This window comes from Ursus maritimus, unplaced genomic scaffold (assembly GCF_017311325.1).
Source record: "Ursus maritimus isolate PB19 unplaced genomic scaffold, ASM1731132v1 scaffold_15, whole genome shotgun sequence".
In the NCBI taxonomy this organism is placed as follows: domain Eukaryota; kingdom Metazoa; phylum Chordata; class Mammalia; order Carnivora; family Ursidae; genus Ursus; species Ursus maritimus.
Genome location: NW_024423897.1, coordinates 7,750,584 through 7,766,750, shown reverse-complemented (window position 1 = coordinate 7,766,750; position 16,167 = coordinate 7,750,584). Strand labels below are relative to the sequence as shown.

The 16,167-nt window shown below is 45.9% G+C and overlaps 1 protein-coding gene across 2 annotated transcripts in view; it reads left to right on the top strand.

The window, feature by feature from the left end:
- The window catches only part of TENM2 (teneurin transmembrane protein 2), a 905,304-nt gene that overhangs the window by 727,696 nt on the left and 161,441 nt on the right, over positions 1–16,167 (top strand). For both annotated transcript variants that reach the window (XM_040630317.1, XM_040630318.1), the window contains 2 exons: positions 730–925; positions 6,687–6,788. In XM_040630317.1, the coding sequence (XP_040486251.1) occupies positions 730–925; positions 6,687–6,788 (298 nt within the window). The remainder of the gene's footprint in view (positions 1–729; positions 926–6,686; positions 6,789–16,167) is intronic.

Sequence of the window (16,167 nt, the reverse complement as noted above, 5' to 3'; positions counted from 1 at the left end):
GTAACATAGGTACTATCATTTTCTGTTTTGCAAATGGGGAAACTAAGGCACAGATAAGTAAAGCTAGTAAATGCCAGATTCTCTCCCAGGTAGTCTGGCTGCACAAATCTCATTCTCCTCCTTTTTTTTTTTTTAAATTAAAGTATAGTTGACATACAATGTTACATTAGTTTCAGGTGTACAACATAGTAGATACAACCCTCATTCTTAACTAATCTGCTATACCACCTTCCCCTGGTAAATGATCAGTAAACGATAGCTAGTAACATAGGTCTGTCACTCCTTATCTGAAACTCCTGCCAAACCAGGTGATTTTTGGAATCCAGAATTTGGGAATTACAAGAAAGTTATACTTGGCATATACTAGGTATTATATAACACCCTAGTGAAGACTGGAACAATAATCTCCCTCTCTCTCTCTCTCTCTCTCTCTCTCATGCACACAAGAAAAAACATAAAAGTTTCGGCTTTAAAGCTTTTTGGATTTCAAACTGCAGAAAAGGGATTGTTCCTATAGTAATAAAACTATTAGCAATGATTATAAGCATAATAAATGGTGACTTATTGTTACAACTTCTGTGACTCTTCTTTTTTACTGGATGAGCTCATAGTCAAATGCGCTCCAAAGTATTTTTCAGCTAATTGATGGGCTGGGAGGGGAAAGTGCTAGTCATGGGACCAGGTCTGTAACTGCTTTCACACATGGAGTTCTCTCTCTTCTTTCCCTAGTATGACTTCATGGAGCGTCTGGATGGGAAGGAGAAGTGGAGTGTGGTTGAGTCACCCAGGGAACGCCGGAGCATACAGACCCTGGTTCAGAATGAAGCCGTGTTTGTACAGTATCTGGACGTGGGCCTGTGGCACCTGGCCTTCTACAATGATGGCAAAGACAAAGAGATGGTTTCCTTCAACACTGTTGTCTTAGGTAGGTATGGGATCTCTGAGGTGATATGCCACCAAGGGAAGAATGGAAACGTTCTGGGTTTCTCCATAGAAGGCACATCTTCCAACGTAGTTTCTACTGTATAGGAAACCAGACCAGAATCCTTTATTTAGGCTTCATGGTCTCTTCCACTTAAAACTAGTCCCAATTAAAATAGAAAGACTGCTTACACGTTCCGGTCATGGTAAAGAGCTTGGGTCAAACAGGCTGGCTCAAGTCCTGGCCGCACAACCTATGCAAATCACTGGACTTGTATAAGCCTCAGGTTCCTCACGGTAAAATAGAGCTAACTAGTACCCACCACATAGGGCTATTGTAAGAATTAAATAACATACAGTATATAATCTCTAAATATGCAGTAGAGCCAATAAATACAGACCATTCACATCAGCTCAGAATTTATCTTAAAAATCTAGGAAAGCTCAAAGTCAAACATTTTAAAAAAAAAAGAACAACCATAAAAATAAATCAAGAAAAGGATATAGATATAAGGGGCAGAATCATATCTTTGTTCCCAAGTAGGTAAATCTCAAAATGCTTTAATTAAACACTTGGCATTTTTGGCATGTGTTAGCCCTGTTTTTTATTAGCTATCAAGGGAGAAGCTATGGTTTTATTCAAAATTTCCTCTTATATGTGCATATGAACCCCTGAAAGGGCCATTAGTTTGAGAGAATTTTATGAAGTTCTCTAAAGCAAACCTTAAGAATTTTACCAATCACATAAGCTACAGGTACTTTCATTAAATTTACATTGTCGTTACATTTTTATCCTGACGACGATAACAGATCCTGGGTAGAACGTCCGTGAGTTGGGGCAGAGTGTTAGACGCATTTCACGGAGCAATCCACTGAGGCTCAGAACACTCAGTCCCTCCAAGTCCCAGGATGTGGACATGGTAGAAACGGATGGGCTTCTGGGCCTTTATACACGTCATGCCCACGGTGCCGAGTTGTGGATCTGGAGGTTCACCGTAGGACTGGCGTCATGAGGAGAGGCCTGGTGAGAGCGCATCAAATCCCAGCTCTTCTGTCCCACATCCTAACTGGAAAAGTCACGTACCTCCTGGAGCCTCAGCTTCCTTGGTGAAAAGGACCGTGTCCCTGATGGGAAGGATGACGTGACTTTACATATGGAACATGTCTGCAATGGCGCTGGTCGTCACAACATGAGAGCGGATGGTTAGGAGCACATCTTATACAGCTATGTTTCTATTAACCACATTCTCAGAACTTCTTTACTGGTCTCACGGATTTCTCTGAGGGGCTCCTTGATTCTAGAAAGATCTAGGGAAGCCAACGTAAAATTCAGGGGGCAGATTTTATCAGTAGCCACAACTTCCAAATGGTATAAAATCAGGAGTTGGTATTAACCGTAGCATTAAAGTTATACCTAACTCCCTCTGCTAAGGAAAACTTGGTCGTATCAAGGTTAGCCAAATGCTCTAAGGCAGGGGTTGGCACACTGTAGCCCCTGGGCTAAGTCTGGCCCTCTGCCTGTTTTTATAAATAAAGTTTTTCTGGAGCACAGCCATGTTATGTTCATCTGTTGACGTATCATCGGTGGCAGCTAAAACAATAGAGCCAAGTAGTTGCAACAGAGACAGCTTGGCCGACAAAACCTAAATATTTACTTTCTGTCCCTTTACGGAAGAAGTTTCCCAACCCCTGCTCTAAACTAATGTCATAAACCTTGTATCATGGAGGCCACTGGAAAATACCTTCCGTGGTTAGAGAAAATTTCCAGAATCAGATTATGTACCCATGGTGGGGGGAGCAAGACAAAGGGGATTACAAACCAGCTCACAAAAGGAAAAAAAGTAGTTTGAGATGTTGAGATTAAAAGCAGTCTTTAGTTTAAGAACATGATGAGAAATGACATTCTTTTTGTCACCTTGTATTTAAGCTGAAAAGGCTTAGCACGTACATGAGAGCACACGCCGTAAACAGCTGCTGGCTTAGCCAGAGTCTACAAGGACTCGGTGAAATGGTTAATAACACAAACCGTAAGCACCACACATTGACGGAGCACGGACACGTGGGCCAGCCTCGGCAGGGATGAGGCCGGCGAACCCACAGAGTAGTCCTGTGAGGTATAGGTGCTCCCAGGATTCCATTTTCTAATTGAGAAGCCAAGACTGAGAGAAGTTAAACAACTTGCCCAAGGTCACACACGGTAATCGGGGGTGGAGTCAGCATCCAAACTCTCCAGAGAACTGTGCTCTTAACCACTGGATTGCTTTGGATTCCGGCCAAGTAAATGCCTTTTCCCCTGCACAGCAAGTTTTCTGGGGGCCAGATTATCTAATAATGGCTTCTGCCCTCCATCTCCTTTATCCACATAGACACAGACGTTGTGGTAGTGAGATGCCCTTCCCCCAGGCCATTACCCTCGTTCACCTGTCAGAGATGGGAATAGCAATTCTCCCCAGAGGATTTCTCTCGTCTGGACTGTAACTCAAAGAGAAAGTCAAAGGTAATCGGCCTAATAATTGGGCAGACATCTTGATAGAGCAATGATAGTAATTGGCCTGAAATGCAGGGAAAAGAACAGTGTTTTATTTGGTTCGGAGGGTCTCCCACACATATCTATTATCAGAACGTTCTCCATCAAGAGCAGGCAGGAGCGCCGAAAGCCCCTGTGATATGAAACAGAAGGAAAAATGTTAGACGGGTGTCAACCAGTGATCACACTAAATATACCTTTGACTCAGGGAAGTCTTTTGATGTGTTTTGGAGAGAAGCAGCCTGCTTTCAGAAATGAGTTTCATCTCAGGGGACAACAGAGTGGCATCCTTGAAGCTCGGTGCACATTTAGTGGAGGCCGCCCTCCGCCTGTGTAAAAACCCCATTTCCTGGGCTTCCTCCCGGCACCTGTCATTGTTTCCTCAAGGAAACCTAAACCAGGGTGACAGAAAGGAAAACTGATAATATTGCAACCGTGATATGTCATCGAGTGCCACAGAAGGGGGACCGGAAGGGTGGGCTCCTTTTATACGTGATTGTTCTTTCTCTCAAAAACTGTAGAAATGCTGAGAGAATGCAGTGGAAAATACTCCTTATTACAGTTTTTGCTTAGTTTGGATTCTCCTACCCTCCTGCATACACGCACGTGCACGCACTCTGACAACTGTTTACCGAGGGCCTGCCATGTACCAGGAGTTGAGAATACCTCAGTGAATGACGTAGATCTGGTCTGTTCCTCATGGACCCTGATGGGAGAAGACAGACACATGAAAAGGCAACTGCAGAAATTACAGGAACGTAGAGAAAGGGATACAAAACCCTTCTTGACTGAGGGAAGGTGGGGAAGGAAGATACCCAGGGGGTAAATATTTTCTAAACTGACAGTAAAGGATAATACTTCAGCTAAAGGGCAAGAGAGTCCTTCCAGCCCTGCAAAGAGCCCATGCAAAGAGCTCAGTCCCTTTCCATGAGACTCTGGTGGGCAAAGAGGTCCCTCGACCTCTGCTGCTTTATCTCTGAAGATGTTGTGTTTGGGAACAGGGAGCTTTGAGCTCAGAGATGTCAGTTTCCACCACACCATCCCCCGACTCAGATGCTGGTCTAGGGAGAAACAATCTGTACCTCACTCTAGGGGTGACTTCTTAAAATGCAAGCTGGACAGTGCCATTTCTGTGTTTGAAACTATTTGTTCCCACTGTTCGCAGAATAAATATATATATATCAGCCTGTATTGTCTATGACAGTGAAAATTCTATGAGGTCAGACACCTTGCCTGTCCCCTTGTATTCACCAATGCCTACTACAGGGCCTTGCATATAAGAGGTTTCTAGTTAATAAAGTGAGCCATACATCAGGAACTGTGACATCTCTGAGAGCTCACCCTAACTGTAAGCTAACACGTTACCCTGCCACAATTTCATAGATATTATCAGAAGACATGAGACTCCTGGGTCAGAGACAAGGGCCTTTATTACTCAGAGCAAGGCAATATCCAGATGCTAGTAAATGTGCCAGTCCCCCAAGCCCCAGTTCCCACAGGGCAGCATCAATAGGGTCGGGTAGCACTTGCACATGCAATGGCTTGCGTTCCAGAAAGGAAATCCTGAGTGTATTGCACCTAAGTCTCTCAGAATGGGCGGCGAGCCTGCCTGTTCTTTGCTCTACAGGAAGAGACTACCCTTATTACACTGGAGAGTAAGTAAGCCTGTCCTTTGTTCTGGAGACAGATACCATATCTGTCCTCCAAGCTGCTTCACTATGCAGACAACCTTGAAAAGGGAGCCCAGAACTAAGACAGTCGGCGCCGCAGCTCACGAGACGTTGAGAAACACGAAAGGAGGATTGCAGACATGGAGAACTGTCTTCCACAACCATGGGAAATGGCTGATTTTTGGTCTGCCCAAGCAACTGTTTCATGATTCAGCCTAAAGCTTCTTGAATGAACGACTACACAATGAATAGATGGAAATCGGCAGCCACTTGGATGGTTCTCAGCCCACCTATAGAGCCAACCTCAAGGAATTTCAGTCTGAAGTGTTAATTGATAAACATTAAAGAGACTGGCCTGGTGGAGTCTATGGTCTTTTACCTGATTTTGAAGAAGTAAATACACTCATTGAGTTCTCCTGAGAGTACCAGAAACCAACTAATGCTTGGTTCTGGAAGAAGAGAGCAGAGAAAGGAAACACTGTAGAAAGAAAGCAATATGCAAGGTTTGGTTTTTCAGTCCAGAGTGGGAGTAAATGGGAAATTTGGTGTAAAGGAAAAACCTTCACCGCTCTCAGCTTACTCCATCAGGAGCCATCCGACTTTATAGTCTTTCAAGCAACATCACCAAGTCAATGACCCCAACTCCCCAATGGGCTGTGTAAAGGTCACAGCCTGGGCAGAGTAGCTTGCATTTTTCTTTTCATCATTTGGGTAATTTGGAACCTGAAATTCTAAATGTGTTTATTTTAATTTAAGGCAAAAAAATGAGGATGATAATAATTTTAAAAGACTGTGCCTGTGTCTGTGTAGACCCAAATCAACATGAAAAAGTCCCTAAATGATCCCTTTGAAGTGATGACTTGAGAGTTCACAGAGAAAAGTAAATCATGAAATAGGACGGCAATGCTGGTTAGAACAAATGGGAACTAACTGATTTTTGTGAAAAATAAGATGTGCAAAAGGTAAGCGTAAAAGGACTTTTGTACAACCTAAAACCCACTACTTAATACACCCAAAATCATGCCTCGATAGGCCAGTCTTACGCATTTGGATTTTTCTTTCCTTAAAGCAAGAATTCCTTCTACTCTACAAACCTGAGATCAGAAACATGCACTGTCATTTGGAGACTCATCCCCTGTCCCCGAGGCTAAAGGCTGATGTCCCACATCTCAGACCAAATCTCAGGCTGAGAGTCCGATATTAAAGGGGCTTGGCGGGGAGGGGCCAGCATTCATGATGTTTTAAACTTGTCAACCTTGGGACATGAGAAATTTCAGATTTTAAAGCCAAACAAATTGTTTCTTTTGAAAAAGCAGAAGTGGCAACAGTACTGACCCTGCATCCCTGCCCGGGGATCAAATGGAGCGCGGTGGTTACTTCCGCGCGTTCCCCAAGTTGCCCTGGTCCCCCTACTTCCCATTCCCTTGGCTCACTCACGCTCCTGCCAGCCCCCTGTGGTTTTGGAGGTTTACTCCCACTGCTCTGCAGAAATGGTGGGTGGTCCATGACGAAATTGCTTCATCAGCAGACAGAGGAAAAGGTAGTTGCTGAGTTTCTCTCTTTTTCAGATTCAGTGCAGGACTGTCCACGTAACTGCCACGGGAATGGCGAATGTGTGTCTGGGCTGTGTCACTGCTTCCCAGGATTTCTAGGAGCAGACTGCGCTAAAGGTACCTGCCACTACTTCCCTGCTATGGTTGGAAAACAAAACATAGGCTTCTTTGGGGGAGAGTGAGCGAGGGGGGGGACCAAAGAAGCCTCTTCCCAGAATTCCACTAGGACAACTTGTAAACCCATGCATGCTAGAAGGCCTAACCCTTGAGCAAAGAGCAGGCTTTAATATATGACAATTGGCCAATATGCCTATAGGAGCAGGGAGGGTATCCTTGGCACCGAGGTGTGCTGAGAAGAAAGATTTGCTAAAAATGAGATGGTTGGATTTCCTGTAAAAGCAAAAGTGAATTACCATCACTCCTTTCTTATAATCATTAAATTCTACGTAATGGAAGATTAAGCATCTCAGGGTTAGTAAATTTCATTCATTCTGGCCAGCTACACTCTTAATCTAGGAAGCTCTATTTATCTTGGTGAAATCGGTTTTAAATTGTATTATTAATTTATCTACACTCCTTTGCACAGAATTGCTGGGGCCCTGGGATTCTTGGGGGAAAGGTAATATAAGAGAAAATGACTCTCACAAGAACAGGGACTTAGGGGCTGCATACCCAGCTTGCAAGAGACCTTGAGCATAACCTTCAAGGGGCTCTATCAGAGGCAGGCCTAGTGGAGACCAGGGCTCCTCGCACCTTTTAGATACGGTGTGTACACGCCCACACGTGCGCATGTGTGTTCTAGGTAAACACACCTATAAAATTGAAATGTAACTTTCACAAAACCATACTTCTCTTTACTCCGTAACTCTTTTCTATTCTATTCTATTTTGTTTTTTTGAAACACCACTGAAAACCGACCACACTGATTTGTCACCCACCAGGAGGTCACAGCCCAGTCTGAGAGGCAGTGAGGGAGAGGCCAGGGCCTTGCTGAGGAGCCAGGCCTTCCTATGTTGAATCCCAGCTCTGCCACTTGAGCGTCTGTGTGACCTTGAGCGAAGGATCCAACATGTCTGAGTCTCTGTCTCCCCCTCTGGGAAAGTGGCGGGGGGGGGTTCCTTCATACGTTTATGGTGAGGGTGGGATGAAGTCAAGACACCCAAAGCTCTTAGCAGAACAGGTTGTGATCCCTCAAAGGGTTCATATTTACCGTCTTTATTTATGCATATCCCATTATATTTGTTTACATGTTTATATAATATTTTCATTATTTTTATGTGCTCGCCTTTAAAAGACCGTCCTGCCTTGATGCTCTGAGAGACAGGCAGTTATTCATAAATCTACTCTGTAAATACTATATAGCGCCACCCCTTTTTCCCGCGCTCACCACAGTGGCTGCGGAAAACAGTATTTCGGATAGTCACAGTATTTCCAAGATGGGCCATCCCCAACTTTCTGAGTGCTGACTGATGAGTGAGTGGGACTTCCTTGCGCGTGAAGTTCTGGATGTGGTTGCACGTGCATGAGACTCGTTCCTCAGTGACGCCACCTGTGGACATACCCTCTATCACGAAATAATGCAAAAGTTCTGGTAAACTCGTCAGATACAAAAGGAAAAGAGAGCTAGACGCCAGCAGACCATCACCTCCGCACCCTCTCCGCACACTCTAATGGCATGTGGACACGTCACCAAGCAGAGCATGGAGCCTGGAGCTCCCACCCTTGAGTGCTTTGCTCAGTCGGGCTCTGAGACACCGTGGTGGGGGGACGGCAGACGGCACATGCATCACTGTGCCAAGCACCGTTCCTGGCGGATGCCGTAAAGGAGGGAAAACCTCCGTATTGTTTGAATGGCCTTTCTTGCGATATCTGATTTTCCTAGGAGTGAAGGCGTTAATGAGAGGGAGGACGGAATGGTCCTTTTGCCGGTGGCTGCAAACGGGCTGAACCCTCCGCTGCATGGCCTGTGAGCTGTAAATGTATATTAACACTGACACGCATCGATGTATTATTAATCCTAAAAACCATGTGGGCTCTGGCCGCACATCCAGTTACTGGCCTTTCAGCCCTAAGTACCTCAGCCATTTAAGAACTCCTCGCTCTAACTCCATTTGCAGATGGGCGTACATTCTGCATTATGGATCTGTAATGGCGTGTGCATTTAGCTGCTTAAAAGGACTCTCGGTGTGCGTTTTGCATTCCCCACCTGCACTGTGGCTGGGCGCGCGCTCCCAGCGTGCATTAGCCATGGTATATAATTGATCCTCGCGAAACAAATATTGAGCGGCTGTTAAGAGTAGTTACTCCTGCGTACTCAGGAGCCGTTCCTGAACTCAGCCTTTGAACTTGTCGTGTATTTTAATCTAGCTCTTGATGCCTACAGTGCACAAAACGGAAGTATGTAAAGAATAAGATTGTTTTCCCCTTGTCTCCCTATTTATTCTTGGCAAAGTTGCCTTAAGAGTGTGAGAAGTAAACTGCCTCTTTGTCCTAAAGATATTTCTTCCTTAGTATTTTTGAAATGGACACAGTTTAAGCTCCTTCATTAACAACAATATTGGGCAATATTCTAAGCCTTTATTTCCTGAACTCTTTCATGTACCGCCTTTATGATTTTGGCCAAATTCATGGGCCACCTGTATTATTATTTACTTAACATGATTCTTTAAGTCACCTCACTATGTTTACATAGATAAATTTCTTCTAAAAGGAACAATGTCAAAATCCAAAATTTAAAAAGGGAAAACGTATCAGTTGCAATAAGTAGGAGATGTTAGTGCCACCTTTGACCTATCAAGAGAGGAACATTTGCACAGTCATGAGCATTCAAGCCAAGTCAGCTTCTCACACACTTTTTCATGTCAGGAATCCCAAAAGTGGACCTGAGCCCCTATGCACCAGCCTGGCTTCTAGAGACTCAAGCCTTGAACGTCTCATTTTCTAACTATTGGCTCCTCAGAGTAACAAAAATCACTAACTGCATGTGTGTGATGAAGTGAGTAACCAGAAAAAATAGGCACCTAGATTTAGCGGCACGAGCTTTGAGTGAGTAAATGTAACAATTAGCGCCTGAGTCACTTGTGAGTTAAGCCTCCACTTTAGATTGTTTTTAAATAACGACTAATCGTTATTAAGTCTTTAACATCCACCAGGCTTTGCATGAAGTACTTAAAACGTACCATCTTATCCTTTCTCATATCAACAATATGAGTAAATCCTATTTTAACTGCCCCCCCCATGTTTAAAGTTTTTTTTATGTTGAAATCCTTTCAGACTTGCAGACAGGTTGCAATAATAGTACATAGAGCTCCCATACAGAATTCGCCTCGTGACAGCATTTTAAATTATCATGGTTCCGTCGCTGAAACGAGGAAACTAACACCGAAGCAATGCTATTGACTAATTTCCAGACTTTTTTTTTCTAATTTTGCCTTTTTTTCTTTTTTTCTGGTCCAGATCCCACATCATATTTCGTTGTCATGTCTTCTTTGTCCCCTCCAGTCTGCGAAGGGTCCTCGGTCTTTTCCATGTGTTTCATGACCTCGATTGTTTCGAAGAATACTGGTCAGGTGTTTTTTAGCATGTCCCTCAATGTGGGCTTGCCTGATGTTTTCTCGAGATTAGGTTGAAGTTGTACATTTTTAGCAAGATGCTGTGCCTTCCTCAGTGAATCCTACCAAAGATGCACCTCCGATTTCTAATCAGAAAAACATTAGAATGTGGTTATGCGTGTGAGTGTGTGTGTGTGTGTGTGTACGTACGTGCACGTTCCCACCAGCGCGGTGAGGCTCTACCCCATTGGTCCCGCACAGCTTGTCAGTGGCTCTGACAGACCGCGCTCGCAAACAGCTTCTGGGCCCAGGAAGCTCTTACGTGTTAGCAGGAAGTAAGTGGAGCAGACAGGGTGAGGTCATCGTGCTTGCAAACGCAGAGTAAAGACAGCTGGTCCTGGGTCTCCCGCCACCCAGAATGGCATGTGCCATCTCCCAGCTGTGGTCCGTGATCACTTCTCTTCTTTCTTGATAAAAGCCTTAGGAGGGCCCCAGTCCCAAGTCCTCCCTCAAGACAAACTCACGCTCACCTTTGTTCCCTCCCTGACAGCTGGGCCCAGGATGCCTCCAGTCCTGCCAGTTTCCACTACTGCGGGCGGACTCAGGCCCTCCTGCCAGGGGAGAAATTTGCCATGTTAGCAAGCGAGATTCCCATCACATCCAAGCGACCGGGTATGTGTCCGAGTGACAGAAATACGGATTTACTCTCTTGACCTCACACTGCGCCTCCCATGCCCTCAGAGGTGCGGTGCAGACAGCAGCTCCTTGTCTTCTTATAAACCTGCCAGTCTGCATCCGGCATCTGAAGACAGCCTTGCAGGGAATGGAGGAATCAGTCAGCATGAATTTGCAGAGCATTCACTCCACAGGCCCCCCACCCCGAGCTGGGGTCCTGAGGGGCTCAGAGGTCAAAATGGAAAGGACCCTCACATCAAAAGGATGTGTAAGGGTTCTCACACATTGTTCCAAGTCAGTGGAGGGGACAGAACGTACTCATGCGTCCAACAAATGCTGATTACGTGCCTGCTGTGAGTAGGGTACTGCACTCAGTGCCAGAAATACACTGCTGAGCAAGCATGCCAGGGCCCTGCCTTCCGAGAGCTTCCAGTCTGCTGACTGCTCCGATCGGCAAGTGGGAGCGTGCATGGAAAGTCCTAGATGCTATGATGTGTATTTGAATGCTATAGACATTATTTAGGAGATAAGTTAGTGAAGAAATGAGTATGAATCTATAAAAATAGCATAGTAGTATCAGGGAATGTGAAGAAAATTCCATGGAGAAGGAGTTTAGTAAAGGAACTACACTGAGTGTGTCTTCCGGTATCGAATTTCACGTCTTGTGCCGTGTAATAAGCAGTGTGTTTGGGTTCAGAGCTCACACACAAGTGGCATGTCTTTCCCAGGACTTTGTCCCGTTCTCCATCAGGGCCCTCTCCCGCCCCACTGTAATTATGCTTCTTAAATTACTATTTGGTCTCCAGTTTTTATCATTACTGTCCCCCTTGCCTGACTTTTTCATTGCTTGCATGCTATTTGTAGTGGGCCAGATGCTCTTTAATTAGGATCCCTTTCTTTCTTTTATTTACTTTTATTTGAAGGTCTTTCATGGACTCAGGATGCTCTTTGGGTTGTTTGTAAAACAGCCTTGCATTTCAGAAAACATCCGAGGCTTCCAATTCTTCTGTTTTGACACTGGCTCTCAGTCGGCTTACTTGCTTCTGAGCTTGAGGCCCCAGACCTGCAGCAGAAACTTAAAACTCCAGAGCCTTACTTGTTAGGTAATGCGTATTTAATAGCTATTAGAAATGACAACTCCTGCTGTTGAACAGCTGTCAGGGGAGGCCCAGAAATGCCACGACCGCGGGAACAGAAAGCCTTCTCTCTGGGGGTTGCTTTCAGCTCCTACCCAGCTTCTGTGGAGGCTTGAGAAAAGAGAACAGGGATCTTGCCATTTTTCTCCTGTTAACTGGCAAAGGTCCCCACTACCCAGTCTCTCCTGGGGTTCCAACACTCCAGTCAAACTCGTCCTCATCCGTCACTGCTGACATTTACTGAGTTCCCGCTCCGTGCCAACCACTGTACTAATCAACCGCATAGCAACCCCATAGTTCTCTCATTTAACCATCAATAGCCCTGTTTTACGTACGACTACTATCCCCTTTTACAGATGAGGAAAACGAAGCACAGAGAGGGTAGGTAACTTGCTACAGAGCACTCAGGGAGCAAGTGGTAATGCTGGGATTCAAACCAGCCAGTTTGGCCCAGGCTCTTGATACTAGACCATGACATTCGCCTTGGGAGCTATGAGGTGTAAGGAAGATGCACTTTGCCAGCGGTTTGTGTGGTAGTTGCACGCCAGGATTTGGGTTTGAACCCAAGAAAACTTTACAGGAGAGGAAACTAGCATTTACTAAGTAGAACATGGCCGAGCCTGCATTCCAAGCAAAGTCCATCTGACTTTGGAGCCTACTGCCCTAAACCACTCTCCTCCCAGCTACCAGAGACGTTCCGTCGCCTCCCTCATCACACCGTTTGCCCAGTCCTGTTTCATCAGCCTCCACCGTGCTCTGCTCCGTTTCTCCTCTCTGACTTCACAGTCACTGCCCTGTGCACGTGGCCACCAGCCTCTGTCTGACGCCATTCCCCCTATTCACAGCGTGCGGCATTCTGCAGAGCTCTGGGGAGCAGGTCCTACTCTCTTTGAACACCTTCAGGAGGCAGGTGTCTCCCACAATGGCTACCAAACTTTGGTTTGCAGACATTTCCGTGGGGAAATTGTTACAAATGCATATTCCCAGGCTCGGCCCCCATGCCAGCCAATTCTGAATCCATAGGACTGGGCTGGGGCTCAGGCACATGCATTTTTAACAAGCCTCGCAGGGGGCTCTGATGCAGGTTGTCAGGGACCATATTCTGAGAATAAAGAACATTCTTAGAGTGACATTCAAGGTCTTTCATGATTTCAGCTGCTTTTGCAACTATTATCTCCTACTAAAGCCCATACGCCATAGGTTCGGGCTACTTGTCATCCATAAAGCGTCATAGCCCTGCTTCTTCCTCCGTGCTCATGCTGCTGCTTCAGCTGGAATGTTCTCAGCAGTCCCAACCTTTCCTATCAAACTGCTGCTCGCAGGTCCCCACCTCCCCAAAACACCCCTAGACGGGACCCTGCAGTCACACAGGCCTTGGCAACATCTTGGCAGTGACCCTTCCCCCATGTTGTGCCAGGTTCTAGCCGGGCGATTCCATCGGTTTCTCCTGCTGGATCACAAGTTTCTAGCCGTCCTCTTTATTACACTTCCTCGCACTTGGTTTGTACCCGGGAAGCAGTGTGTGGTCTCTAAATGTTCGGTGATTTGCATTTAGGGGATAAGACTTGTAAAGATGAAAACATTGCCCGAAAATGTGCAAGAACCAAATGAGTGCTGGAGAACAGGGTTCTAATTTATCAGATTAATCATGCGGTGATGATTCAGCCAACTTTGAGGCACAACTTGAAATGAAGGGAAGGAGGGCCGGAAGGAGAAGAGGAGGAATAAAAAAAGGAAGAAAACAGAAGAGTTGACCTTGGTCTGCCATTTTACATGCATGATCTCAGAAGAGCGCAGTGATTAAGAAGGAAGGCGAGAGTTTGAATTTGCTAGGATCGAAGCCATGTTCCTCCAGTTAGATGTACCCATTTTAAAAAAATTACTTAACCTCCATGAGCCTTGGTTTTCTCAGCTGTAAAATGGAGGCAAATAGTAATACTACCTGTCGCACTGCTGTGAGGACTGAAAAGTAAATTCATGTCAAGTGTGTAGAACCGGGCTTGGCATGTATCAAATGCTCCATAAATGTTAGCTAGTACTGGTCTTCATGAGTCTTTGAAATCACTGTTGTTATCCTTATTTTACAGGAGAAACAGAAACTTAAGGACAGTAAGCTACTGGCCCAAGGTCACATAGCCGTGTCTGACTGACTCCAAGGCTTATAGCCCTAATGGCCACACAGGAGAGAGGCTTGGCAGGAAGATCCCCGGAATGGAGGGCAGTGACCACTCCCAAAGCCCACGTGGGCAGCTCGGGCTGTCTGACTGTCCTGCTGGGCACTGCCTTTTAACCTGCTTTCCCCGTTAGTCACTCCCCTTAACAGACTTCTGCCTCAGGAAAGGAATGACAAGCCCCTTATCCCCTCCCTGCTGGTGGAGGGGTCGTCCCCACCACCCCAGAAACACCTCCCGCAGAACTTTCTTGGCACAGAAGCCCCCTCCCCTATTTTTCCACTGGCCTCACCTGTCAGTGAAAGACACTCAGGCCGCGCTGGTCCTCCCTTACAACAAGCACGGACATACCTTGTGTGTTGTTCCTTCAGATTCTCTGTCTTGCACTGCTGTCTCTCTCCGCTCCCCCAGCTCCCCTGACTATCCCCATTAATGTAGAAGGGCCAGGGGCCACTGTGGCTGCCACAGCACATTGTGGTTTGATGGCTGAAGCCCACCTCTCCTTCCTCCCACCCCTGACCTGAGAAAATGTGCAGGAATTCCTTGGCAGCAAGGGCCCAGGACAAGGGGTTTAAAGCAGATGCACTTGGAAAACACCTTGCAGAAAGGGACTGAGGCACTGTGCCAAGGGTTTTATATAATTATTTCATTTCATCTTCACAATGCACATCATTATCGCCCCCATTTCACAGCTAAGGAAACTGAGGCTCAGAGAAGGTAAGGCACTTGCCCCTGTACAGCATTAGAACTCATCGAATCACCTGGGCTCCCTCCAGAGTTTCTGCTTCAGTCGGTCAGTAAGTCTGGAGTATTAGCCTCAGCCTGGGGAGCTTGTTAAATATCCAAACCCTCAGTCCCGATGAATGGAATCATCTTCTGATTCCAGCCCTTCTGAATCAAGATCTGCATTCCTATGGGATCCCCAGAAGACTTTTGTGCCATTCAGGTCTGAGTCTAGATAACGTTGCCCTTGAACTCTGCTGAGACTCCCCAAAGAGAGTTGTGACCAGAAGCAGCGACATCACTTTGACCCCCACCCCAGCTCCCTGGCTCCCCGGCTCAGCTCGAGAGGCATGGAGGAGGCCCGCCTCCAGTGTGTGGAAGTTGCCGTCCCCATCATTTAGTGGCCTCCTGTGAGCCCATGCCCGCAGCCTCCGAAACTGTCGTTCACGGTGCCCATGCTTGCTGTATTACCAAACAAATCATTTCCCAGGGCTTAAATCAGTCAGCCCTCCCCCAAGTTAAATTGCTTTGGAGACTAAAAAGGGACTTTTTCCCCCTTTTTAAGCGACTAGGTAGGTTGCCAAGCAGCCTTAGGAAGCAGAGTGCCTAACCCTGGGGGAGCTTGCTATCGATGTGGTGCAGAGTAGAAGTATTAGGGTTTTAGGAAAACCTCTGTATTGGTAAATAAGCCAGTGTTTAGAGAGGGAGTTGGCTGGGAGGGGTGACATGGAAGAGGGTGCTTTACCCTCACCTGTCCCTTTACAATGGGATGAGTCAGAATCATTCTTTCCTAATAAAAATGATAATAAAATCCATCTGTAGATTTCTTATTGTTTGTCAGGCAATATATAGCACTTTATAGACTTATCTCATTTCACCCTCTTAAAAACACAACGAGGTAGGTACCCCCGAATTCTTGTCCCATCTTAAAGGAAATCAAGGCTGAAAATAGCATCTAGTGTCACACAGCGAGTAACAATGAAGGGAGATTCAGGCTGACTCCTCAGCCTACACTATGCCTGGCACTGCTCTACCGGCTGGGGACACAGCAGTAAATAAAGAGCCCCTCTAGGTCTTCCGGAAGCTTCCATGCTTGTAGATAACAAGACACCAATAATTTGCAAACACGACTCATTGCTTGAACCGCAGTAAGTGAATTCTGGACTTGAGCCACAGAAAGGTTCACTGTGTACTGTAAAGAATTTAAATACTCATTATGTAATTAATGTTGTTTGGTCAC